At 42.7% G+C, this 25,058-nt stretch overlaps 1 protein-coding gene across 12 annotated transcripts in view; it reads right to left on the reverse strand.

Annotated features, from left to right (window-relative positions):
• Positions 1–1,040: 1,040 nt before the first annotated feature.
• Positions 1,041–25,058, reverse strand: part of Elf2 (E74-like factor 2) — an 87,964-nt gene continuing 63,946 nt past the window's right edge. For 3 of the 12 annotated variants that reach the window (NM_001291059.1, NM_001356358.1, NM_001291062.1), the window contains 6 exons: positions 15,074–15,187; positions 13,190–13,327; positions 9,320–9,406; positions 7,493–7,685; positions 5,746–6,096; positions 1,041–5,306 (listed from right to left, as the gene is read on the reverse strand). In NM_001291059.1, the coding sequence (NP_001277988.1) occupies positions 4,682–5,306; positions 5,746–6,096; positions 7,493–7,685; positions 9,320–9,406; positions 13,190–13,327; positions 15,074–15,187 (1,508 nt within the window). In that variant the 3' untranslated portion in view covers positions 1,041–4,681. Of the gene's footprint in view, positions 5,307–5,745; positions 6,097–7,492; positions 7,686–9,319; positions 9,407–13,189; positions 13,364–14,133; positions 14,367–15,073; positions 15,188–25,058 lie in introns of all 12 variants that reach the window. The other 9 variants (XM_030252807.1, XM_006502034.4, NM_023502.2 and 6 more) reach the window with 5 other exon arrangements.

Raw genomic sequence — 25,058 nt, forward strand, 5'->3', positions numbered from 1 at the left:
CTTGTAATACTATATGGTGTTACACACTATCCATTAGTACACTAAATTTTCATCTTGACAGTTAACAGAAGTAACTACACATTCTAGCTTCTGGGTGTCTTGGTCCCAAGGATGGAGCCCTCCCTCCAAAATGGCTTACCCCTGCATTCCACCCCCAGGTCAAGGTCAAGCTAGTCTCCCCAATGTACTAGAGCACTTGAGATGTTTGTGGGCCTGATGCACTCACTCGCTCACCAGGGGCCAACAGTACTTTACCACAAGGCCTGACTCAGTTATGGGGGGACACAATCAAGTTACAGCATCAGAGGACTTGGAGTAACTGAATAGTTCAAGGCCATGTGGAGCGGAGATAGCTCAGTGGTCAGCACCAGGAAAAACAACTACTAGCAGGACATGGTAGTGTCCTGGGAGTGTAGAGGCAGGGTGGTCCGGAGTTCATGGCCATTCTCAACCACAAAGCAAGTTCAAGGCCAGCCTAGGATATTTGAAAGCCAAAATAAGAAAGAGATGGCTGTTCAACAGAGATTTGCAGTCAGTGGCTCAGCCATTAGTAATGTCTTTGTTTCTTGCCCCTTATCATCTTTGGCATGTTGGCTTTATCCTCCTTGTTTAACCTTTTTTTTTTTTAAATGATACACTTTGTAGCCCAGGCTGGCCTAGTGCTATGTAGCCCAAGATGACCTCAAATTTGCAGCAGTGCTCCTGCCTCAGTGTCCCAGGGCTAGGATGGCAGTGTGAGCCTCCACGCCCAGCTCTGCCCAGCCTGATTCTCCAAGCCCAGACTTGGTGCTTTTCTAGCTCCCCTTCCCAACATGCCAGTCCCCAGCCTCAGAGTAGACATTCCCCACCCAAGTAAGGTTTCCAATGCCTACTATGGGATTATTTGTTTGTTCTGATGCTTAACTCCCACCCAGTAAGAAAAGTAAAGATGAGGTGGGAGTGGAGATGCCATGGATATGTCTCAATGATAAAAAGGTCTTGACACTAGCAAAGAGACAAGTGGGCAGGATGCTATTGAATTTAAAGAAATCACAATGGTGTCATGAAATCCACTTTTATTTATTTTGGCTTTTTGGCGCACTAGCTTCCTGGAATCACAGCACTCTAGAGTCTGAGGCAGAAAGACGATGTGTTTTCTGACAACCTGGGCTACACAGCCAGAGGAGTGGAGGCAGGCACGCACAAGAACATACCATCAACAGGACTTGGGAGAATGGCCAGATGTGCATGATGTGTCTGAGATAATCTTACAGGTCCCTGGCAGAAGTAACGCACTGTACTACAGGGAATGAGTTTAATGCAGCACTTGGGAAGAGGTGTGATGTGGCAATTAGATAAAGTGAGCCAGTAAGAGTCAAAATCTAGTCTGGTCTGAGGTTTGGTAAGGAAAAAGCATGGGCACCTATCTGAAGAACAGCCTTCACGACGGAATCCCTTTAATAAAACATTCAGTAGAGCCTGCTTGTGCACGCGCACTAACTCCTCCCATCCCTTCTACACTGGTAAGCCCTACAGAGAAAACCTTGGTTGGAAGTCAAGCCAGACCGGAGGAGAGCCATTTAGGCTGAGAATAAGCCAGAGGCATGTCATGGGAAGCCAAGTTAACTTTGGGAAGCAAAACTAAGGCACAAGATTTGATGGGGAGGCGAGGGTGAAGGTAAGTGGGTGGAGACACGGCTCATGGGTTAGGGCTGCTCCTGCAGAGGTCTCGGGTTTGTTTGGTTCCCAGCGCCTACATGGCAGCTCCAAGTTTAACTCCAGTTTCAGGAGCGCCAACTCTCCTGGCCTCCATGAGCACCTCGTACACAACATCTGCAGGCACATCAAAGTAAATTAGGTGTAAAAATGTCGTGTGGAATGTTTGAGAAGACTAGGTAAAGGTGCTTGTGACTGAGTCTCATGACAGGAGAAGAACTGACTTCTGAACCTTGACCTTCATGCATGTACACGCTCTAACTTTGAAAACATTTTCAGAATTGTGTTTGTAAGCTAGGCCACTGGTGACCTTCAATGAGCACTGCAGGTTGGCTTCCCATTGAGGAAAAAAGTGGCCTGGTAGAAAATACTGAATGACTGTTAACTACTGGGCCAGGGAAAGAGACACTCTGATGGGTAGGAGGCACCTCTTTCCGAGACACAAGGATGGTTGCTGAAGTGAGATCCTCTGTAGCAAAGGGTCCAGCCTGGGGTCTCTGAAGCTGTACACGGCCATCTGGAGAGAATGCTGAAAAGTCACCTAAGGAGTAAACACAGACCGTTCATCACAGTGCAAAGGCCTGGAGAGGCTGGAAATGCATCAAGCCATGGTTTTGTGGCTTTTCTCCAAAAATGCTGGACACAAGATGGAAACATTATATTGACTTATCATTCAGGGGGTTGAAGTCCGAAAGCTGGAGTTACATTTGCAAATCTAGATTTTATATGTTTACCTGAAAACTTTTTCTGTTGCTTTTAGAAGAGAGTTCTAATCAGCTGAATGCAGAAGAAAGTATCTGCTTAAAAGTTAGCACCTTTAGCTGTTAACCAAAGTCTGTGTATGTTCTGCGTGGCTCAGGACGCAGAGAGAGCATGGACCTTTGCAAAGGAGTTTTAGGGACTTGACCAAAAGACAATCCTCAATACTTGACAATACTCAATTTTGAGAGATGAAGTATTTAAGAGGTAAATTTTGAGGGTAACTCCAAAAGTAGTAATCAAATCAACCTAGTTTTTTAAAGTATCGTTACCTAAGCTTGTGGAATGAGACCTGGAGAGACGGTTTAGCAGTGGAGTGGTGACCGCACTTTCAGAAGAGCAGGTTCAAAACGCCAAGCACAGCTCCCAACCATCTAGTGACCTGACCTCTCTCCAGCCTCCTCAGGCACCAGTACACAAGTGTACACAGCCACGCAGACAAAACACCCATACACAGAATTTTTAAAATCAGGTTAGTTTTTTTAAAAAAGGCTAGAAAAGGTAAAAATCTTTGCTGCTATAAATAGCATGTTAAAGATACAAAGGCCAAAAATATTCAGTGGTTCATCTACATTTCTAAAAAGATAGACGTCTACCATGTACAGGAGGACCTAACTATAACTGTGTGACACTTAAATTTGTGACTCTGGTCCTTCAGTCTTCACCTGTACAGTCACCTGTACAGGCCAGGCCACAGCTCTCTACCCATAAAAGGTGTGACGGGAAACAAACTGAACGGAAGCAACTCAGTACCTGGGAGGTGCTAGGCCAGACCCAGGGGCCAGGCCAGACCCAGGGGCCTGCACATGCCAGGCACGCCGCTACCACTAGTGCTGAAAGTGTTTCACATGTATAGGTCCATTATGATTGGCCAATTTCCTGACCTGTATTTCTTATGTGGTTATAGTTATAAAGGAAGTGGGAATGTGCAGAGAGTTGTCAAATATTTCTATAATGGGACAAAGACGAAACCGGAGTAGCATTTCTTCAGGCAGTCATTAAGAAAACACCAGACTTCTGTGGCCTGACTGAAACGACAGCCTGGGCTGGCTTGTGAGCATTGTGAAAAATATCACCAGAGACCAAAACCACAAGATAAATTTCACTTCTATATTTCAGAAAACCTACTTGAATACACTTTGAAACAAGAGTACAACAAAATAGAATATACTTCAAATGTTGAATATACAAACTATTATAGTTCAAATCTGAACACTGGTACTTCCCCTCTTAAATGTCAACTAAAAAAGAAAAAGAGAAAATTAGGGAGAAAAGGAAAAAGGGTGAGAAAGGAAACAAACACCAGGCACTGGAGCTACCTGGCAAGTTCATGCGGGCCTGAATGTCGAATGACAGAAGAACTGATACCGATGTGTCTGCAGACAGCAGGGCGACTCGAGTGACGCAGGTATGGTACAGTAAAGGGCCGGAGCCAACTGTTAATGTCTTCACAATTAAGAAACCGACAGACTTAAACTACCATAGAAAATGTTACATGGAAATTCTATAACAATACTGTGCTAGGTACAAGATTTTTAAAATTTTTCTTTTAATAAAAAAGCTTTACACAAACAAGCCATTAGCTTATTTCAAGAAAGGAAACCGAAAATTAGTCTAAGGCCTTTGTTTTAAAACAGCTTAAGCTATGATATATATATATATATTCAAAATCAAAAAATAAAACAAAACAAACAAACAAAAGCGCACTAGATCTTGCTCTCCTCTGTGTGAAGCTTTTGGATCCACTCAGTTCACATTCTAGATACCTGTATTAGCAGAGTCTTCACATAGCACCAGTTAAGTGAGCACTGCCCAAGCACAGTGCTAATTGCTGGTATGCATATAAAATGCATCAAGAAATGCTCTTTGTAACAATGACGTCACCCATCCCAACCCCCCCACTGAAAACTATGTAACCTCTTACAGGTGTTAGTGTTCCAACTCTTAGTGTAACGTGATAGTGTAGTGAGCTGCTTGGTCCCTTTCAGGCTTTTCTTATTGAGGGTTCAGTTGTTCTTACTTAAGAGGCAGTTTTCTGTCAGCATCTCAATGTGTAGTTCACTTCCCACTGAAACATGGGATAGGTCATTTACTTCCAGTACGTCTGATTGCTTTCTTCTATGCACAGTTGTGTGAGAACCCTCCTCTGGCTTTCTTGATGACTTCCTTGCAAATGTCTGTCAGGACAACCCTGACAGTCTGCAGTGCCCGCCCGGAACGTGCTTATTTATTTCTCACACGTCACTAGCCCTTCGGTTTTCATAGTCACAGGAAGGGCGATAGCAGACGGCGCACTGACGACCACTACGTGGGTTACTGTCTTATTGCCGTCTGCCCCCTTCTCTTCTACCAGCTGCAAAGTTTTCACATCGTGTTCCTGCTTTTTGGCTTCTGATTTCCCCTCCGGCCCTTTTAGGAGCGCACTGATAACTCGAGGAGGAGTCTGGCCAGAAGCCTGCTGAGCAGGCACAGACAGTCTCATTACAGGTGTACCGTGGGCTATTGAAACAGGGGTGAGTGCCCTCACAGCCAGTGGGGTTCCAACAATGTTAATGCTTCCTGACCCCGTCAGGTTTGACTTTGCCTGGAGTTGACACTGTGCGAGCTGGGTGGCGGGGATGGTGATAATCTTGGCAGGCTGCATGGTGATTCTGTCTCCATTTTCAGTGGAGGCCGGCATCACGGTCGGGACTGTCTGGATGACTACTTTTGGAGAGCTGGCCGAGGCTGGACTGGTGCTGGTTATTAACGGCGAGCCTGTGCCTGCATTGACTGACTGAACTGCCACCGCTGAAATCTTTTGGCCCAGTGAGGTCATTACCACAGGGACTTGCATTGCCACACGAACTGTCCTGGTAGATTAAAAACAAGCTGGTTATATTTAACACTAAATGGGAAAATGAGTCTCAAGTTAAATACAAATGCAAATGCCTAGAATCAGCGTTCCCAACTTTTACAGTTGCGGTGATGGCCCTAGGGTCTCCTGCACACTAAGCGAGGGTTTACCACTGAGCTACGTCACCAGCTTTTTGGGGCAAGGTCTTGCTAGCTTACCCTTAGGTTAGAACTCATACTCTGTAGCACAGGCAGGCCTTGAACTTATGATTCTCCTTCCTCAACCTCCACAGTACTTAGGACTGTAGGTGTGTTCCACTAAATATAGCTAAAAGTATACTTAAAGATCCAGCACTTTAAAAGTGTCCCTATAGTGCTGGCCGATACAGATTCAACATTTGTTCCAAGGAGCGCTCAAACACAAACCCTCTGCTACAGCTCTCCCGTCTCCCTCACCTTGGAGCTGCTGCTGCTGACACAGGTGCAGTGGTAGTAGGAGACCTGGAGGAACCGTCGTGAGTAGGGGAGGTGATGTTCACAACTCTAGCCACACCCTTCTCTGCTCTGGAGCAGTTCAGAGGAGATGAGTTTTTCCCACCTCGGACGGCAGTTGCTGCCTTCAGGAGACTTTCTGCAGATAGTGACACTCGTTCTAAAGACTTGTCATCAGCAGCTGCTGCCAAGTCTTCAGGGCAGGTCTCACTTTTGTCATCATCAATGACCACTATGTTTTTGGGCATGTCCTTGAACTGATATACAAGCCTCTGTCCTTCAACCTTTGCAAGAATTCCCCTTTGGTAGTAATATCTGCAAGGGAAAAATGACTAAATTAATCAAATGTACTATCACATCTTACTCAATAAAACCACACGTACATGTGACAGAAACATTTACTTATTCCTGTTTATGAGGGCTCCTTCCACTTGGCCTACACCTAAGATTACAGATTTGGTGACAATGAAGTTGGTATGTCATACCACAGGACCCTGTGATGGTTAATATTGACTGTTGATTTGACAAGATCTAGAAGCACGTAGGGCTGACTAGATTCAGTTGAAGTGGGAAGAACCAAGCTATCTGTGAGCAGCACTCTTCTCAGAATCTCAGACCAAATAAAAAGGAAGGGCAAGCTAAGTAGCAGCGTTCACCGCTGTTGTCGGGCTGGGAATGAGGCGAGTCCTACCATGTGCCCTTCCCTAGGTTGCCTCTGTCACATCAGTAAGAAGTAGCTAATATAGCTCTGTGACCTTGATGTGTCCAAAACAGTTGTAGCACCAACAAGTGAACCTAGACTCCCTATTAGGGCAGTGCTTTATCTCCAGCACCCCACGGCCCTTCTCTTACAGACCAGGCCAGCTTCCAGCTGTAGACTGACCCTCCTCCCTCCACCTCCCAAGTGATGAGATCACAGTACATTCCACCATGGACACCTTGTTCTCTCCCTTAAGAAAAGCTTAACATAGACAGAATACTTTATTGGTAATAGAAGCAACTCTAATTTGTTACAAAAACAACCTGACTTTATCTGGAACAACCTGACTTTACCTGGAATAATCATGGAACATGTGAATACTGACTAGTAGCTCATGCCTGAAATACCAGCATTGGGAAGCTGGGAGAATAGATGCAAGCTCCAAGCCAGCCTGGGCTACATAGCAAGAACTGTCTCAAATAAATAAACACTATCATGTGTACATTGGCTATTTTTTCATTTTCGAGATAAAGTCATTTACACCATTTGCAGGGACTAAAAGTACATTCACTCTGGAAAGTGTGTTCTTACAGATCTCATTGTAGCTCAGGCTGGCTTCAACCTTACTCTGTAAAAGAGGATGACTTTGAAATCATCCTCCTAACTTCAATTTTCAACTGACTACAAGGCACGGGCACTATACCCAGTCTGGGTTTAACTTTTTACAAGGCCTACAAGGTAAACAATTTCTATTCTATAACAGTTGTAAATGCAGAGTCACCTCCTATAATTAAGGATTTCCCAATGTTAAATTATTTGGCATATAGACCAAACTTCTCTTTCCCCATCTATTTCCAAGCTTAAAATATTCTTCTAGATTATTTCAAAGTTTTCAGTTATATCACGGGATTTGTTTTTTAGCTTTTCTTTAAGCAAACACTTTAACAACTAGCAGACGCTCTAAAGAGACAGGTCGGTTCTGCTTAAGAACCAGCCTGTGTTCATTCTCACCTTAACGCTCGCCCCATGGTTTCATAGTTCATATCTGGTTTGTTCTTATGCTTCCCCCAGAGCTTCGAGACAGCCTTTGAGTCCACAAGTTTGAATATGCCCTTTTCTCTCTGAGTCCATTTAATATACCTGGGACAAGTATTTTTATCTTGAAGCAAATCTAAAAGAAACTCCCACAGATAGGTTGTGTTTCCTTTAAAAACAAAGCAAAAACAATGACAGGCATTAACTTGAAATCCACTAACATGATTAAATGCAAATAAAATATCCTCATTTACAACTATATATTCGCTACTTCTTTTTGAGACAAGTCTGACTGTGCAGCCTTTCCAGGTCTGAAACTTGCTATGTAGATCAGGCTGGCCTCAAATTCAAGCGATCCCTGCCTCCTGAGAGCTGGATTAAGTGTGAGCCACACCCAGTTCTTAAGATGTAAGCCCTAGATTCTATGCTGTCATGAGTCCTGGACCCAGGTTTCAGGATCGGTCATGGCGGTGACACGGTGCTGGACAATGTAGATTCTAGGTATCTACAAAACAGGCACTCCTGCTGGCTGTGTTCCATCCTTTAGCCTCTCAATCTGCACTGAAAGACAAAACCTAACACAGTAGAAATGTAATATGACCCAGGGCAGAAGAGGAAATCAAGGTCTGAAACCAGTTCCAATCCAAATTCATAAGAAAAGAACAATGAAATTGGAGTTTGTCCTTTTTTCCTTTCAGATATAACTAATAACCAAAATTCACTGTGGAATCATTACACAGTTTTCAGTAGATTTACACAATAAACATTAAAAATAGGACAAATTTAAACATATCAATAAAAAGTTTAAGATTATCAGTTTGAAAACATTTACCTATTAAATAGTGATAATTTGTTTATGGGATCATCAGACACATATGCCTAATATTACTGGAAATCATCAAACACAACAAATTAGAAAGCATAGGGGCTGGAAAGATGGTTGAGTGATTAAAAACATTGACTGCTTTTAGCAGAGGACCTGGGTTTAATTCTTAGCACTCATAACTGCTTGTAATTCCAATGTCAGATCTTTAAAAGAAAAGAAAGAAAACAAACAAACACACCAAAAAATTTTAAAAATCAGCCAGGTGGTGGTTGCCTTTGATTCCAGCACTCAGGAGGCAGAGGCAGATGGAACTCTGAATTCGAGACCAGTCTGGTCTACAGAGTGAGTTCCAGGACAGCCAGGGCTACACAGAGAAACCCTGTCTTGAGAATCAGAAAATATGTAGTAGAAGGCCAGAGTAGCTTAAATAACAGCGCCTGTTGCCAAGACTGACCCTGAATGCAATCCTAACAGTTCAGAGATACTGGCTCTCAGAGACTGACTTCCACTCCCACACAGACGGATGAGTGTAGCCTCTTCTGTGTGAGGATGAGTGTCACATAAACCTGTCCTCTAACACATGGTCCCAAAACAATGGTTTGCACTGTCCTGTGGATATTACCAAATACAATGGCTATCCCATCTCTTTGAGGCATAGCTATTTTGCTAAAAGCTCCCCATAATGTTGGTCCACCCCTAATTGAGAAATACTAAGAAATGGTATTCCCATATGTACATATACTAGAAATTATCCTGCAAAAATGTCACCTAAAATTTTTTTAAAAACTTACTCTCATCTCTAGCCCTCCTTCTCTCTCGCCCTTCCCCCCTCTCTCCACATGGCCATGGCAGGCCTCTCTCCCTCTTTCTGCCTTCTCTCTTTCCCCCGCCTTTCTATAATAGAGCTCTAAAGCCATTAAAAAATTTAAAAAAATAAAAGGGGTATTTTATTTCCAAAATGACCATCCACAAATTACCTTTTCCTTCTCTGGCTTTCTTCTTGATTCCTAACTCAGGAGACCCATTGGAAACTGGTGACTGCTGGGTCTTTGGTTTACGGCCAACTGAAAATATAAGATAAAGAAATCATGAACTGAAAACAGAAATAAGCAGACTCTCTAAAAAGACATTCCTCACTAAACTAGATACTAATGTGCAGACTGAAATCCTCAGTGCCAAGGAGGTGTGGTGGCACAGAACCACGGAAAGCTAGGAAGCAGACTGAAATCAGCATGGGCCACAGAGTGAGTTTAAGGGACAGCCTCCTCAGCATGGTGGGAGGTGTGGTGTGGCTCAGTGGAGGGCGCCTGCCCAGCATGCATGGAGCGCATTCCCTCACTCAGGACTCAGAATAGATGAAAGATGCTTGCAAAAGGAGCTGTAAACACTTCTGTAATTTTAAATAAAACATTTAGTAGAAATGACAACTGTACAAAGCAAGTCAGGAACTTCCAGCTTTTCTTTATGGTCAAGGACAGCATCAATACTAAATTTTGGACTGATGTCCTGAAGCTCACAATATAGACCAGGCTGGCCTTGCACTCAGAAATCCCCCTGCCTCTGCCTCCCAAGAACTGGGAATAAAGGTGTGAGCCACCATCCGATGCTGCTAGAAGAACTTCCTACAAGCCTAGACAAGGAAGTTTGCTCATGTTCTCCCTCTCCTCCTCAGTCAGCAACAACCTCACCTACATGCTGCAGAGGCTCTGATCATCTGAGGCCTCTTTGAGCTCAAATGAACACAAATAGTAAATACTCACTCATACTGGGAGCCAGAGAGTTCTAGAATTTTAAGCAAATGTTGAAATTTCCTTGTCAACTTGCAGATACACTAGGAAGTTTTAAAAAAGAAAATAAAACACACTCTCCAAGTGATTATGTCTAGTAAATGCTTTGGTCACTCGAGTTTGTCCCTGTTTCTCTCACGAGGCAGACAGATTAGCAAGGGGAGTGTGAAATGCATCCCACCGCTCCTCAGTACAAATTCGGTCTGGGGGCTGGTGAGACTGCCGGCTCAGCTGCCTGTGCAGTTTCCCTGTGCCCTCTGTACGCACCACAGCACACACGTCCACAGTAAAAGCTTAAAGAAGGACCCTGTGCTTCACACGTACAGTCACAAACCACACGGATAATGGCATTCTGACGCTGCCTCCCAAACAGCGGTAACCACAGAACCATGCGGGTTTGTAATGTTTTACTTGAAATGGGTTTTATTACCACGCTCTCAGACATACAGCATGCTTCCGTCATAGACACTGCTCCACACAAATCTTTGTGGCCTCTTTCCAAGCCAGGTCCCTTTTCTTTCCCCGAACTGCCTCCCTTTCTACTTCCATGGTCCAGCCTGGCCTAGAATTATCTTCCTGCCTTAACCACCTGAGTATTGATACCACAACCATATGTCACCTTACCCATCTATAACATTTTGTTTTCTTCAATCCTGGTTCCCTAAGAGAAAACATGCTGTTTGTTTTTCTAAGTCTAGTTTATTTTGCTTGGCTCCACCCATTCTCCTGCAAACATGATTTACTTTTCGTGGCTAAACATTCTGGTGTGTGTACACATCTCATGTGCACACATACGTATATGCACACAGACACAGATCACATTTTATTTTTCCACTCATCTCTGATAGACACCTAGACTGATTCCCTGACTGAACACACATGAAACACGCTGACTTAGATCCCTTCATGGATATGACAGGTATGGCTGGACCACACCACTAGCTCTATCTGTAGCTTGTTGAAAGCCCTGTGATTTACATTCTACCAATAATATAGGAGTGTGTCACTCCCTACCCCACACGGGCCATTCTCAGAAGTACTTGCTACGCTGTTTTCTGTTTGTTCAGTTGGTGGGTGTGCTGTGTTTAATTACACTGTGTGTGTGCCCCAACAGTGTTACACATGCATACATGTGCACACAGAACAATTTGTAGGAATCGGTGTCCGTCCCCCCCCCCCCCCCCGTGAACTCCATGCACTGAACTTGGGCTGTGAAGCTTGCTGTCACTGTCAGCCTCCTTTGTGCTAGGCTCACAGGCACGAGCACCGTGCCTTCTGTGTTCTTGAGGGTAGCCACTGACACAGTGAAGGGGAACAGCTGTGTGTCTTCACCTGCATTTCCTGACAGCTGACAATGGTGAAATGACTCACATGCATAGATCGGCCATTTGGACTCTCGAGCCATATCTGCTCAGATCATTTGCCTAGTGGTGAGTGATTGTCTTTTTGTTTTAATTATATTTGTTCCTTGAGCCAAAGGTTTTTAGTGGGAACTGAATAAAAGAGCGTGCTGTGTTTTAAGACATATTTAACCTCTGTGACCTCTGTATGAGCTGTAATGGAGAAAATGCACCGAGCTGAGGTGAGCGCTGTGGCTACACTTTCTGTAGCTGAGAGCCAAGCAAACCCTTCCGCAAGGAGCTCTGGTCCCGGGTTCACCACAGCAACAGAAAGTAACGAAACAAGGTTTTAACTAAGGCTTTCCTTTCTTTCTGATTTTACTCTAACTAGGAAAGATGTGTGCATAGCGCTGTGGAGATGTGCTGGCCCACACGCTTTACCACGGAGATGAGGCTTAGTGAGTGGGAATTCTCTTTACCCACTGCTAAGTTTATACTGGCAATCTTAAATGTTTGAATAATGTGCACAGGTGTTTTGTCTGCATGTATACCTCTGTACCACTTTGCGAGTCTGGTGCCCAGAAGAGGGCATCAGACCCCATGAAATTGGAGTTAAAGGCAGCTGTGTTTCGGATCCCTGGAGCTGTATTTGCAGAGAGCTGTGAACAGTCATGTGGGTGCTGGGAATAGAATCTGAAGACCAACCAGTGCTCTGAACTTCTGGGCCCCCTCTCCAATCCTCACCCTTGCTTGGTCTTTTAAAGAAGAACATCAGGACTTTAATCCTGGCACTGGGGAGGCAGAGGCAGTTAGATCTCTATGGGAAGTCACAGGAAGGGAAAGGGAAAGGGAGAAGGAAGAGAAGAAAACAGAAAGCAGTCTGAGAAGAAGGTGGTAGCAAAGAGAAGAGGATGGAGGGGAGGAAGGGAGGACCCATGGCCCAGGGCCAGGATGGGAGAAAGAGGAAATAACAAGGAAGAAAGCATTTGGCTTAAGAAAAGGATTTGTAGTCTTTGTGATCCTCCAACTTCATCTTCTTCAACAATCAACCCACCTTGCATGATCAACAGTCCAGGACAGGGCAAGCCTACGCCCAGGAGTAATTGGCTAATACAAAACAGACCCCATAGATTTTTGTGACCTTATTACCCCATTTTTTTGGTTTGGTTTTGTTTTGGTCCTCCTGGTTTTTTGTTTTGATTGTCAGGTTTTGGAAAGAGAATGAAGTTGGGTTAGTAGAGAGGTAAGGAGGATCTAGGAGGAGTTGCTTGGTTTTTTAAAATATTATCCACAAAAGGAAGAAAACATAAGACCAAGAATGTTACTTGGTAGCTGTGTGTTTGTGTGTGTGTGTGTGTGTGTGTGTGTGTGTGTGTGTGTGCGAGCGCGCGTGCGCGCGCGTGAGTTCCTGTGTTTTAACAGACTATTACAGTGGCAAATGTTTGCATTCATCTCAATACTGGGGAGGCTGAGGCAGGAGAATGACCAATTCAAAGACAGCCTGAGCTATATATAGACCAGACCTTACCCCCAAAATAATTTAAAAATAAAAAAGCACCAGAGGCAGGCAGGTCTCGGAGTTCAAGGCCAGCCTGGTCTACAGAGTGAGCTCCAGGACAGCCAGGGCCACACAGAGAAACCCTGTCTCGAAAACCAAAACCAAACCAACCAACAAAAAGACAAGATGGGAAAGATGCATCACAAGTGACGCACACTCAACCTTTTTTCTTTTTCATTGGTTCGTGGCTGTCTGGTGAAGTAGGGATAGGCGAGGCATCCATCGGCTCAGACTCTTCTGTGGACACCTCCACTACAGTCTCTGTGATGACATCCGGCCTCATCGCAGCATGGATAAACTCTGGAGTTGATATACAAGGAGGGACAAACACTTCCACTATAAAAAAAAGTTGAAAAATTAAAATTTCCTACCCCTATTATAGTTTCCTATGTGGATAGTTCAATATTAGAAGAGGCTGGCTTTACAAAAGAATTATCCAAAGCAAGAAAGATAAGACCTTGTGCCTGAAGAAATCAAGTCACTGAATATCCCACCTATTTATAATACACGAGTAAATGACATTAGGACAGCCATGTTGACAGCCAACCTCCTTTTCATACTTTTAGGTACTTAAAGAAAAATGATGTTATGTGTGTGCACATTTTCGGCTGGCATGCACTGTGTGCCTAGTGCCTGCAAAGGCCAGAGAGGGCATCGGATCCTCTAGAACTGGAGCCACCATGTGGGTGGGTGCTGAGAACCAAACCAAGGTCCTCCACGAGAGCATGCAGTGCTCTCAACCCCTCAACTATCTCTCCAACTCCCTTTAAACTTTTAGTTAATCGTAGCAACATTTTACATTTTCACAGGGAAAGAGTGAAAGGAATAGTCCAGTCCTTTAGTAATTACTTTTGTTGCATACATTTGCCATTATTCATTAACTGAGGAATACAAGGACATAATATAAAATTTTTTAAATTTATAAATATATGTTCAATACAAAGTACATAGTTATATTTCATTTTAAAATACGAAAAAGGAAAAAAACTGTTAATTTTAGGCCATCACTAAAATAGTACATACAGCTTGTCATCTGGTATTCTATTACATACAATAATGTTGCTTCAATTTCTATCACATACGCATGAATAATAAAAATACCACACCTTGAAGAATGCATTGGATTCCTAATCCAATTAAAAAGATGGCTGCAGGACTGGGAAGATAGCTCAGTGTTTAAGAGCACTGGCTGCCCTTCCAGGACTGGGATACAATTCCCAGCATCCACATGGCAGCTCACAACCATCTGGAACTCCCGTCCCAGAGGATCCGATCCTTTTCTGGCACCCATGGATATCAGGCATGCACACGGGACACAGACATGTAGGCAGGCAAAGACCTATACACATAAAATAACCTTTTAAAGATGGCTACTCTTAGCAACTTACACTAGATTTCTACACAATGAATTAAAATTAGGACAAAATCAAATTAGTACACCACCACTATTAAAATCAGCCTGCCCCCCAAAAAATGAATAAATAAATTATAAAAGCAATCTTATCTCACAAGCTAAAAGGAATATAAAATAAATTAATAAACTCCTTTTCCTCTCTACCATGGCCAATTCCATGTAGTTACTGCCTGTTTGGTCAGAGTAAAGGACTGAAAAGTTTATCGGAAGCAAAGGGCCCAACTTGTCCCACTATAGGACTACAACTACCTACAATTTAACCAGAATCAAGAAAACAAACATGGAACATAAACAAATACAGTACTTTTTAGATTTTTAGAACCTTTCGTATTAGTTCCTGATATCAGGTGTGTATGTCTAGACCTTTAAGAACTCTAGAAGTAACTCCTTTGCATCAACAGCTTACTTCTCTATTCTCATTTTCTTTAATAGAGCTTTTTCTCTGTGTAGCCCTGTCTGTCCTGGAACTCTCACTCTGTAGACCAGGCTGGCCTCAAACTCAGAAATCTGCCTGCCTCTGACTCCCCAGTGCTGGGATTTAAAGGTGTGCACTACCACCACCCAGTTAACTTCTTCATTCTAATAGGAAACAATGTGACCCAACAATAGGAAAAAATGGGTAGCTCACATACCAGGACTTCTTGAATCCCTCAAGCAGGTAGGAGATTCCATATGAAGCAGGGCTTCAGCAGCTTCAATGGTCTTATCCGTACAGTGAGCATTACTGCTGTGAACTGATGCTTCCACTGTGAAAAAAGCAAAGTTCTTAATTAAAAATTAAAACACTAACAATTTAAAATATATTACTGAATATGTATGAATTGATTGTCCATGTGAACAATTCTACATAAGCCATTGACTATTTGTTAACTACTTAGTAAAATAATAATAATAATAAAACTAATGTCTACGTTCTGTAAAGTGAATACTGATTTTAAAAGCAACCAATAAGCCAGGACTAAGCCACACGCTCTTCACCCCAGTACTTGCAAGGTTAAGGCAGGGATGGGATTGGAAGCTATTCTGGGGTTTATAGGCAGACCCGATCTCAGATGCAAAACCCCAACGAGGCTGACAAGTTAGTAAGGAGTTCCCAGATCTTTTTAAAAAGGAAAACAAACAAACAAAAAAAAAAGAATCTTGAATTATGAAGCCTGCATCCATTTTAGACCAAAATTTAAAAACTTAGGGACTCATCCACAAGGTTTAGGGACCAGGAAGAGAGGTTGGGTGAAGAGCAATATAGGACAATTATGTAATCTTATGCATCATCACTAAGAACAATATAACAGCCAATAGAAATCAGGAAGAAACTTTTTTCTAACTAGCCTAAGGCATAACTTCAATTTCTATAGTCTCCTGTGAGTGGAAAACCTCCAGACAAGGGTTATCAGTTTTATTGTCACAGCACTTCAGAAGTTTCCTTATAGTAAGCTTATTCTTTTCTGAGACTCACTTCGCTAGGTTTCACATAAGTGCGTATGTGGGTGGGTGGGTGGGTGGGTGGGTGCATGAAAAGATGGTGGTTTGTATTTCTTTTATGCTTTGCTATCAAATGACTTGTGAAAGAGTCAAGTACACAAACACAGGTTTGCACTTTCAGATCTAGCAGCTTGAGTTTTTAGTCTGCCACTAAGGCAATCAATCCACTTATTCTCTTCTGCCTCAGTTTCCACTCACAGAGCAGGGTTATTTCCAAAAAAGCCGTGAAAAATCACATACAGTTCCTGACACGAAGTGGGAATTCAGTGTGATGACTGCTTGCTCCTGTAAACGTGTAAGCCCCTTTAGTTAAGGGAGCTCTCTTAACCCAACTGTGGACTCACAACTGCCTTGGTTTAGTTTTGAGATGCTGGGGATCAAACCCAACACCTCCCATTACTGAGCAAGTGTTCCACCTCTAAGCTAACTAGACACACACACACACACACACACACACACACACACACACACACACACAGAGAGAGAGAGAGAGAGAGAGAGAGAGAGAGAGAGAGAGAGAGAGAAAGACAAATATGCATTTCTTTTTCGTGTCAAACTAAGGACAACCCCATGACCTTAATAGGAGAAATGTCAAGAATTCATTATCTTGGCTGTGCATTTATTTCACACTCTGACTTAATTATACTGACTAATCTCTATGGTTAGAAGTTCTGAAACATAAATACTAGATTTTAATTTGACTGACTTTTTTCACCATGTTCCCCTTAAGGAGCTTGTTGTGAATGTTCATAAAATTTCATAAAACCATGACAAATCCACAAGTACAGACATGAATCTTCTGGCCTGTCTCGGGAAATTTTAATTTTAAAGAGAAAAACTGTTACAGCCTCCAAATTCACCAAATGCTAAACCTCGGCCTTAGAAACGAAGTCATTTGGGGAGCATGTTTTAAAACTTCAGCCTGTTCTAGCACCTGTTACGCACGCCGTCCACACTCCCAAGCAAGGTACTCCGTCTCTCCAGTTGCTCTTTCCATTTATGGAAATCTGCTCAACGCTAACTGGATCCGGAGAGGCAGCCAAACCTCTACGTAAATCTATCTTTAGGTGACCCTGCTTACTCTTGTCTGCAGCTTCAGAGAGGCAAAGGATTCATTCAGCTATTCAACTTTAACAAACTTAGTATTAAGTGTAAAAGACACCACCACGCTTGCGACTGCTTTTCACAGGGGCCTCTAGAAGACTCGAGTACACTAACAAACCCCAGAAAGCAAGTTCTCAGGTTTTAAACGTCATCTCGGGAGCCATTCTCTTTAAGGCAGGATTGGTGTTGTAATTTAGCTGTTGTCTTAGGTGCTATTAATAAACTATCCTGGGTAAGTAATTCCTTATGTAATATTATGAAGCTATATTCTAAAAACTGTACTGTACTACAATTAGCTTCAAGTATTTAAAAGTCATAGGGCAATAAAGCTACAGATTTTTAAATATAAGTTATAAACAACAACAAAAATACTTGCCTAACAATTACATATCATGCGCCCTAAATTCTTAAGCAGCTTGAAATGCTCTGTTTATATTAGTACCAATGAATCTCCATTCTGGTCTGGTCTGCTTTTGTTTCTTAAGGCAGAATCTCATATGGCCAGAATAGCCAGAAACTCTAGACACAGCAGAGATCTTGAACTGGCAATCCTCCTGCCTCTGCTCCCTAAGCAAGAGATTACAAGGGTCTACTACCACACCCAATTCCAATTAGTTTTTTAAAATTTTCTTGCTTCTACTTCTGACCTCAAACTTAAGAGTCCCAAATTTAACAAATTATAACCCCCAAATATTTTACTATTACTTTAAATACCCACAATTTATAAGTTGCAAACTAGAAAGTCCAATACGTTAAGTATAATCAGCCAGTGTCAATTGAGTATCACGGGCCCAGTGCTGTGCTACCAACTGGATCCCCTGAGTGTGAACAGGTTCAGAAAGTACCACCAATCCCAGTGCAGATGTAAGATAATCTCCTGTTATTCTGAAATCTAACAGCGTGTTAAAGAGCAGTGATTTCTATTTTGGGAGCTACCATGTTCATCTGCAGCTCAATGCTAAACATAAATAAAAATCTAAAAGCCAAGCGTCAGGTAAATTAAAATATAATGAGAGTTTCCAAGAATATGTTACCCATTTTATAGAAGTGAGGAGTCAACAGGTAATTTTCTAAAACAGTCTTTGGTAACAGAGACTTAATACCTTTCCATTTCTGTGATTTTAAAAACTTCAATGCTGGGCCGGTGCAATGGCTCAGCGGGTAAGAGCACTGAGTGTTCTTCTGAAGGTCCCGAGTTCAATTCCCAACAACCACATGGTGGCTCACAACCACCAGTAATGAGATCTGAGCCCTCTTCTTGTGTGTCTGAAATCACCTACAGTGTACTTATGTATAATAATAAATAAATCTTAAAAAAAAACTTCAATAATTCAAACGACACTGAGAAGTGCACATGTGTAAAGATATGAATACCAATGTAATAGTGCACTGTGACCAAAGTGAGAGAGTGAAAGCAGCAGCATCTACAATAGGCTGCTCCTCCTCCTCACCGCTTCCTGAATAAACGCTGCATGAGAGTCACGGGAGAAACTCAACAACGTGGTTTAAAAATAGAAGCAAACTAATATGTAATTGGACAGGTCTCATTTTCTAGCAGTTTAACTCACTGGCCAAGTCTCCTTGAAAATGATGTGGATTTGACCATGCCATCAACAAACGTGGCCTGTGCGCCATTTCCTGTGGATGAATATGCCCACTCCACATCCCTCTCCATTCAGCTGGTATTTGTATGTGCACTGCTGCAGACTCACTCAACAGCTGTTACAAAATACCAAACTTGGTAATTAAGTCTGACAAGAGGCATACCTCCCAGCTTTGCAAAGAGAACGCTGGCAATGGATCTAGCTCTTAGCAGCGTTCTCAAGTCAGAAATAAACTTTACTAGCAATGGAGTTTGAGAGCAATGGAAAAATGAGAAATACTTCATTAGGTGTCAGTGGTTTCCCCTAAACACAGCACCGTAACGCGTACTTCCTAGGTCACCACTCAAGTTCTGCACTGACTAAGGACATCCTCTAATGCCTCCAGACAGGGTAGTGACAGAGACCCAAACCACTGCAGTAAAGAAGGGGACCGGGGTCTTTCATCTTCACATCTGTCTTCCTTGACCATCAACCAATACTGCTTTATAAAACATAAGAAGGCAATTAAAATAACTTTCTAATCCAAAGTTAGCCAATTAAGTATATGCCATAATTTTAAATTCTTTTAGCCATATTTTAAAAGTACAAAAGGGATATTAATGGCCCTAAAAGGGGAAGAGGTCTACCATCCTGAAATTAGTATCTTTTGTTTAACCTAACATATCCAAAATACTGCCATGCCAGCATGTAATCAATATAAAAACTTTCAAAATAGAATTTCCCAGTCAAATCTCAAAAATTCAATACCCACAGGTGGCTAGCAACTGTATCAAATGACAGCCAAAACAGAAAACACTTCTGCATTCAAATTACTGAGAATCTCAAAAAGACTTTGAATATGTTATCTACAGATAGTTATTGTATTAGTAAACTAACACTTAGCTAGGCACAGTTACTTTATGCCTGAAATCCCAATTTTCAGAAGTTTTAGGTTAGACAGCATGGGCTAGCTAGCACAAGACCTTACCTCAATAAAAACAATCTTTTTTTTAACTTCAAAAATATTTACTCATTTATAATACACATGTTACTTAAACATGCATAAAAGAGAAATAACTAGAATAATCCAGCAGCTTAAAAAGTGTTCGTGTTATACATACATGCAGGTATGTACTAGAGATAGGTGTTTAAAGGGATTGAACTTAGGGCCTCGTATACAGCAGGCAAGCAGTCTACCACTAAGCTATATCCTCAGCCCTGTTTTATTTTTTATTTCAGATAGGGTATCATTAAGCTTACTCAGGCTGGCTTTGAATTCACTCCATAGCCTATATAAGCCATGAATTTGCAATAAGCCTGCCTTAGTCTCCAAGTAGCTGGGATGACAGACCTGTGCCACTAAACACAGCATATCTAACATACCCTGGGACTCTTTAAATTTTTGCTTCTGTGCACTGGTTAAGATTGAAAGGCAAGTAACTATGTTCTGAAAAACGGGTTGACCTTTTAAGATTCCCCTGAAAGCCTCCTGGAGTCTCAAGATCTGTGTGCGCCCGCCTTTCTCTGACATTATTTCTTCCTAAAGAAAACTGCTTTATGTTTAATTATTGATTGACTTTATGCCCTGGCACTACTTTAACTTGCTGACATATAAATCTGAGTACTCATATTGCAATGTACTGTTAACTTCTTTCACAATGAACTTTTTCCTATACTGGAGATTATATACAGAACCTTACCACTAAGTCATACAATTCACCCCCATATATGTTTCTTCCTGTGTGTGTGTGTGTGTGTGTGTGTGTGTGTGTGTGTGTGAAAGAGAGAGAGAGAGAGACAGACAGAGAGAGACAGAGACAGAGAGAGACAGACAGACAGACAGACAGACAGAGATAAGGGGTTTCTCTGTGTAACCCTGGCTGTCCTGGAACTCACTCTGTAGATCAGGCTGGCTTTGAATTCACAGAGATCTGCCTGTGAATCTATTTCAGGAGTTCTAGGGTTAAAGGCACGCACCACCATACTATTACATGTAATTCTACCTTTTGATTGTTTTCAAGAGCAACACAATCACACCCATATCTGAAATTCTGAACTGCTGGAGTATGCATATGTAGAAATCCCAAGTACCACAAGTACTATGGATACAAGATAGAGTACCACAGATACAGAGTACCACAGATACAGAGTACCATGAATATAGATAGAGTACCACAGATACAGATAGAGTACCACGGATACAGATAGAGTACCACAGATACAGAGAGAATACCTCAGATACAGACAGAATACCACAGATACAGACAGAGTACCACAGATACAGATAGAGTACCACAGATACAGATAGAGTACCACAGATACAGACAGAGTACCACAGATACAGATAGAGTACCACGGATACAGACAGAGTACCACAGATACAGAGAGAGTATCATGGATACAGAGAGTACCACAGATATATAGAGAGTACCACAGATATAGACAGAGTACCACGGATATAGAGAGAGTACCACGGATATAGAGAGAGTACCATGGATACAGAGAGAGTACCACGGATACAGAGAGAGTACCACAGATACAGACAGAGTACCACAGATACAGAGAGAGTATCATGGATACAGAGAGAGTACCACAGATATATAGAGAGTACCACAGATATAGACAGAGTACCACGGATATAGAGAGAGTACCATGGATACAGAGAGAGTACCACGGATACAGAGAGAGTACCACGGATACAGAGAGAGTACCACGGATACAGAGAGAGTACCACGGATACAGAGAGAATACCACAGATACAGAGAGAGTACCACGGATACAGAGAGAGTACCACGGATACAGAGAGAGTACCACGGATACAGAGAGAGTACCACGGATACAGAGAGAGTACCACGGATACAGAGAGAGTACCACGGATACAGAGAGAGTACCACGGATACAGATTGTTTTGTCAACCACACAACTTGTGCTGTTTTGGGAAGGTGCCTCAGTTGGTAAAAGTGCTTACCTTGCAAGCAGGGCAATCTCAATTAGATACCTAGCACCCAAATAAAGAGCTGGGTCCTCAAGTCCCAGTACACTGCTGGTTGGCAGGCAACTGTAACAGTAATAGTAAGGTGGCAGAGACAGAAGGATCTATCTCAGGACAGCCAATCTAGCTGAATCTGTAGGCTAGATGAGAAATTCTGTCTCAAGAAAATATGGCAGAGTGATTGAGGAAGATATTTAATGTCAACTTCTGGTATGTACATGCATTCACACTTAGAAACTAGCCTGTATTTCCAGAGAAAAATTTCCTCTTCTCAAAAGGAAAAAAAAAAAATGTCAGCACTCAGAAGCCAGAGGCAAGTGGGTCTCTGTGAGTTCGAGGCCAGCCTGACCTACAAAGCAAGTTCCAGGACAGCCAGAGCTACATAATGAGACCCATCTTAAGGGGAAAAAAGGAAAAGGAGGGAGAGAGGAGAGGAGAGGAGAGAAAAAGAGGAGAAGTGGTCACGGATTGTACACTTAAGAAATCAGATGTTTTAAACTGAAAAATCTTCCCTCAAATCCAGACATGTACACATAATGTTCACATACATTATTAGGAAAGTAACAATGTCAGACATTAACACACACACCAGAACTAAGCCTCAAGTTTTATACTATATCAAATACATATAAGTTTTCAAAGGTTGTCTAAAGCAATTAAGCTCTATGACATACTCATATGAATTTCTTTCTTATATTTTAACCTCTGCATTAAATGTGTTGAGACACTTGTAATTTGACAGCTTTAAATGTCCTTAGAGATTACCTGGTCATATGCTAAAGAGGTTAAGTGGTTAAGTTAAGGTTAACTACGACAAAGTATTATCAATAACTAATTAGAAAACTTCAGTCCTTGATTCCATGGTTCCTTAAGCAAGTTTGTGAGTAGGCAGTCCTGGCAAGTCTGCCTGCCTCTGCCTCCTCAGTGCTGGGATAAAGGCTGGCATCACCATGTCCCACCCAAATGTAACTTTAGTAAGAATAATAAGTCTTGACTACAAAATTTTGAATCTTAAGATGATACTGATTTGTTATAAAGAAGTTATTTCATCCTTCGCTCAAACTCCTAATAGCTTAAATATTAATAACTAAAGGACTACATATATATGATACTTAAGTTATAGAGAAAAGCAATATATCCTGTCGTGATATAGCAATGGCACTACCCGATGATCTACAGTTGCTTAGAAACAAGTGATACTAACATCACTTAATTCAAAGCTTATTTATTCTCTAAGTTGTTCCCAAGTGTCACTCATTTTACACAATCCTCAGGTAATTACTGCAATCATTACAGCTACTTTTTCACTTGCACATTATTTTTCATCTGCTTGCTTGTATCTGATGACTTCTCTCAAGTAGATAAAGAGATCATTTAAACTTATAACAATAAAAACTATAGAATCTTAATTTTTTAATTCGTATTTTCTTCTCCAGCTTTGAACTTACTGAACTAGCTTTAAGTATATCAGCAAATCCTTAAATTTTCTTCAAAGAGCCTGAAAGAGTCTTTGGATTACATGAACAAGAAAGAAGAAATAACAGCGTGTAGAACTCTTTCATGGCACACTGTGATTTTAAAAACATTAGTTATAAGATTTCTGTAAGCAGCTCTCGAAAATCAAGTAGATTTGGAAAATGGCATCTAAAGTCTTAGAAACCCCGTGTCAGAGCGGGTGTAGCCCTGAGGTAAAGCATCCTGCCCAGCTTGCTGGAGGCCTGGTCCAGATCCTCAGCCCTACAAGCAAGAATGCCTATAAAAAGGTAGGAACACTGACTTCCAATGTGCACTCCCAGCGCATTATCTACAGGCCACATTCAGTTTTAGTGGTAGTTCTAATAGCTCAGGCAGAGAAAAGAAACCTATCACTTGTGAAGTTAAGTCCTCTTACTCTACAGTGTTTCTCAAGGTTCTCACTGCAGAAACTGTGCAATGGTTCTCTCATAAGTATTCACATGAATTGGAAATAACATCTTTAGGCTTATTAAGCTTCTGTCTAAGTATTTATGAGCACCATATGTGTGTCCATGGTGTTTAGAAGAGGGGTTGTATCCCCTGGAACTGGAGTTACAGGTGGTTGTGAATGTGGGTGCTGAGAACTGAACCCAAGACCTCTGCAAGAGCAACTCTGCAAGAGCAACAAGTGGTCTTAACCGAGGAGCATCTCTCCTGCCCCAAACAGTATCTCTTTAACTATACACACTCGACACTCAAAACACCACTAACCCAACATAAAACTGTACACTAATTCATACTGATCAATGGACTGACTTTAACAAGGACCCAAGTTCCATTATGTTCCTCTCCTTCAGTAAAAGTTCCTATTCAAAAAGGCATTTAAACGCTGCTCAATAAATTGTGATTTCCCTACTTTTGAAATGTGTAAAATATGCCTCAGCCAAAACACACTATTCAGCGTTATTGTTATATAGCACATGCAGTTCTATCAGTCCAGATTTTATTTATATTTAAAGTTCCGTTAAATTTAGAGATAAACATAATTTTTCCTCCAAACCGAACTGCTTTGTCCACCAAACTACCAATTTCAAGATCCCTAAAAACAATAGGTGCAAAAAGACTGTTCTGATCTTTTACAGCACTACCGTTTGGTTACAATTTCTCATCTTCCAATCCGACATCGATGGAGATGTGAAACAGAACCAGAGGAGGGACCGCATGCGCTTATAATTTCGGTAAGCAACAGTGTTCGAGCAGTGCCACATCGACCCGAGGCCCTCGCTGCGCTGTCTGCTAGCAAGTAAAGCTGCTTTTTCTATGTAACTTAAGTCCGTGCCCTTCCGCTGCAGCAGTGGCGCAGCACATCCCCCACCCCCGCGGCCACTTCCGTGTTTACACTCCTCTTCCCTCCAATTCCATGCGTACATTGTCAGCTTCACTCCCGCCCAATCTTCATTGGCCCGGCTCGGGCCCGTGGTCCCGCCCCCAGAAATCAACGTTCTTATTTGGAACAGCTCAGGGCGCAGATTGGAACCTCGGGCCTGTCAATCGCGCGCGTTCTGTCCTCTCCCAGGCGCTTCCGCTATGGTGGGAGGTTTGGGGGAGGGGAAAGGGGGCAATGCCGAGCCGAGACTTCCCCGGGGCCAGGACGCCCTCCCGCCCGCCCCGCTCCCCGCTTTCATCTTACTGTGGACCAAAATAAACGTCCCCCTCCGCTGTCCCGCAGCCCCGGGCCGGCTGCGCGGAATACACCCGGTGTCCTTCCCGTCCACCCTCAGTCACCCGCCCCACGAGGGAAGGAAGGGCAGCAGCCCGGTTCCCCCACGGCCGCCGTTAGCCGCGGCGGGGAGGTGCCGGGTCGGCGGCGTCCCACTCGGCACCGGGAAGTGGCCTCGGGACCGTTACTCGGGCGCCGCTCCGGGAGGGACGAGGCGGGAGGCCGGGCGGGCGCGTTTTGGCGGGTAGCGCCCGGGGGGGCCGCGGCGTCCATGCGGAAGT

The sequence above is a fragment of the Mus musculus genome, chromosome 3 (genome assembly GCF_000001635.26).
Source record: "Mus musculus strain C57BL/6J chromosome 3, GRCm38.p6 C57BL/6J".
NCBI lineage: Eukaryota > Metazoa > Chordata > Mammalia > Rodentia > Muridae > Mus > Mus musculus.